This window comes from Eurypyga helias, unplaced genomic scaffold (assembly GCF_000690775.1).
Source record: "Eurypyga helias isolate BGI_N326 unplaced genomic scaffold, ASM69077v1 scaffold21787, whole genome shotgun sequence".
Taxonomy (NCBI): domain Eukaryota; kingdom Metazoa; phylum Chordata; class Aves; order Eurypygiformes; family Eurypygidae; genus Eurypyga; species Eurypyga helias.
This window is the reverse complement of record NW_010260205.1, coordinates 1-1,944: the sequence shown is the minus strand read 5'-3', so window position 1 is coordinate 1,944 and position 1,944 is coordinate 1. Positions and strand designations below refer to the sequence as shown.

The 1,944-nt window shown below is 59.8% G+C and overlaps 1 protein-coding gene across 1 annotated transcript in view; it reads left to right on the top strand.

Moving 5' to 3' along the window:
• LOC104512113 (dynein heavy chain 1, axonemal-like) overlaps positions 1-1,829 on the top strand; it is a gene marked incomplete at both ends in the record, with an annotated part of 4,758 nt that extends 2,929 nt beyond the window's left edge. Inside the window, 4 exons of the mRNA XM_010154965.1 lie at positions 44-228; positions 626-805; positions 906-1,082; positions 1,659-1,829. Coding sequence (XP_010153267.1) covers positions 44-228; positions 626-805; positions 906-1,082; positions 1,659-1,829 — 713 coding nt within the window. The remainder of the gene's footprint in view (positions 1-43; positions 229-625; positions 806-905; positions 1,083-1,658) is intronic.
• Between the last annotated feature and the right edge of the window lie 115 nt (positions 1,830-1,944).

Sequence of the window (1,944 nt, the reverse complement as noted above, 5' to 3'; positions counted from 1 at the left end):
GGCTGCCAGCGGCTGTGCCTGCACCCTCTCAGCACCTGCTGTCTCCTGGGTTTCCAGGTGCATCAGGACTTCCGCCTCTGGCTCACCAGTCTACCCAGCGCCCACTTCCCTGTGTCCATCCTCCAGAATGGCTCAAAGATGACCATTGAGCCCCCCCGTGGGGTCAAGGCCAACCTACTCAAGTCCTACATTAGTTTCAGTGATGACTTCCTGAATTCTTGTCCGAAGGTAAGACCTAGGCCGTGCTTTGGCTGGCTGTCCCCAGCCTGTGCCTGCTCTCCGCCTGGATGTTGCTCCTCTCCAGGCGTAGATTCCTCTCCACTAAAGCTCTCCCGTGCAGGAGAAGGGCTGGTGGTGTCTCTCATGAGCTCATACCTACTCTGTGATGAGGTAATTAGAAGTCTCGCTTTGAGAAACAGAAGCAACAGGATTGCAGAGTCCTGGCCTACGACACTCAGAGCTGAGCAGGCCACAGCCTTCCCCTGACGGAGTTTTCCACCCCTCCAGGCCGCAGTTGGCACTGCCGGATGGGCACATCTCTGCCACGTCCTGGCGGGAACTGACCCCATCCAGGGATGCCTCCTCCCAAGCTGAGCACCTCTTCTCTCTCCTCCCCTGCCCACAGGTCGCAGAGTTTAAATCCCTCTTGCTGTCACTTTGCTTCTTCCATGGGAACATGCTGGAGAGGAGAAAGTTTGGGCCTTTGGGGTTCAACATCCCCTACGAGTTCACAGACGGAGACCTCCGCATCTGCGTCAGTCAGCTCCACATGTTCCTCAGCGAGTCCGCAGACGTCCCGTACAAGGTAAGTGCGGGAGCTGGCTGCTCCTGCGGCTGCTCCCGGGGGGGAACGGGCTCACGGTGCCCCCCCGCAGGTCAGAAAACTGTGGTGGGGTCCCTCGCAGGTTCTGAGGTACACAGCCGGGGAGATCAACTACGGCGGCCGCGTGACTGACGACTGGGACAGGCGCTGCATCGTCAGCCTCCTGGAGGATTTCTACAAGCCCGAGGTTTTAACGCCCGAGTTTGCCTATTCCGAATCGGGGATCTACAAGCAGATCAGTACCTCTTCTGACCTCAACGTGAGTACTCAGGTGACAAATCACAGCTCCTAAATCCAGGGGGATCGTCAGAGCGCAAAGGAGGTCTCAACTACGTATCAGGAAGAAGTTCTGCCCGGAGAGGGTGGTGAGGCACTGGGACAGGTTGCCCAGAGAAGCTGTGGATGCCCCATCCCTGGAAGTGTCCAAGGCCAGGCTGGATGAGGCTTGGAGCAACCTGGTCTAGTGGAAGGTGTCCCTGCCCATGGCAGGGGGGTTGGAACTGGATGGGCTTTAAGGTCCCTTCCGACCCAAACCATTCTGTGAGTCTATGACTCCCCCTGGAAACCTACTGCATTTCCAGTTCCCTGGGGGAATGTAACGTTGTAAGATCCTGGGGATCTTTGGTGGCTTTTGGGAAGCTGCCTATGTTTCAAGCAACAGGAGGAAAACCTTGTCCCGTGCGCAGGAGGGGGTAACTGTGATCTGCTGGGTTTAGCGTACCCGGCAAGCCTGGCTTAGCCATTTCTTCCAGGCCAGGCCCAGAGCGGCCCAAAGGGGCACCACAGCCTTGGCCACGTGCTCTTGGCCTCACAGCCCGCGCGGATTCCTCTCCAGGGCTACCTGCAGTACGTCAGGAGCCTGCCGCTGAACGACAGCCCGGAGCTCTTCGGGCTGCACGACAACGCCGACATCACCTTCGCTCAGCACGAGACCTCTGCGCTGCTGGGGGCCATCGCGCAGCTGCAACCCAAGACCCTGGCACTGGGCGGCCGCAGCAGGGAGGAGGTGGGTGCCTCGCTCCCGTCGGTGCTCCAGCAGCCGGCGAGTACAAATGCCAGCGCCAGGAGGTGCCGCCCTGCCTGCCGCGTGCCGGCAACGGCACTGCCATCCAGGCAGCGGC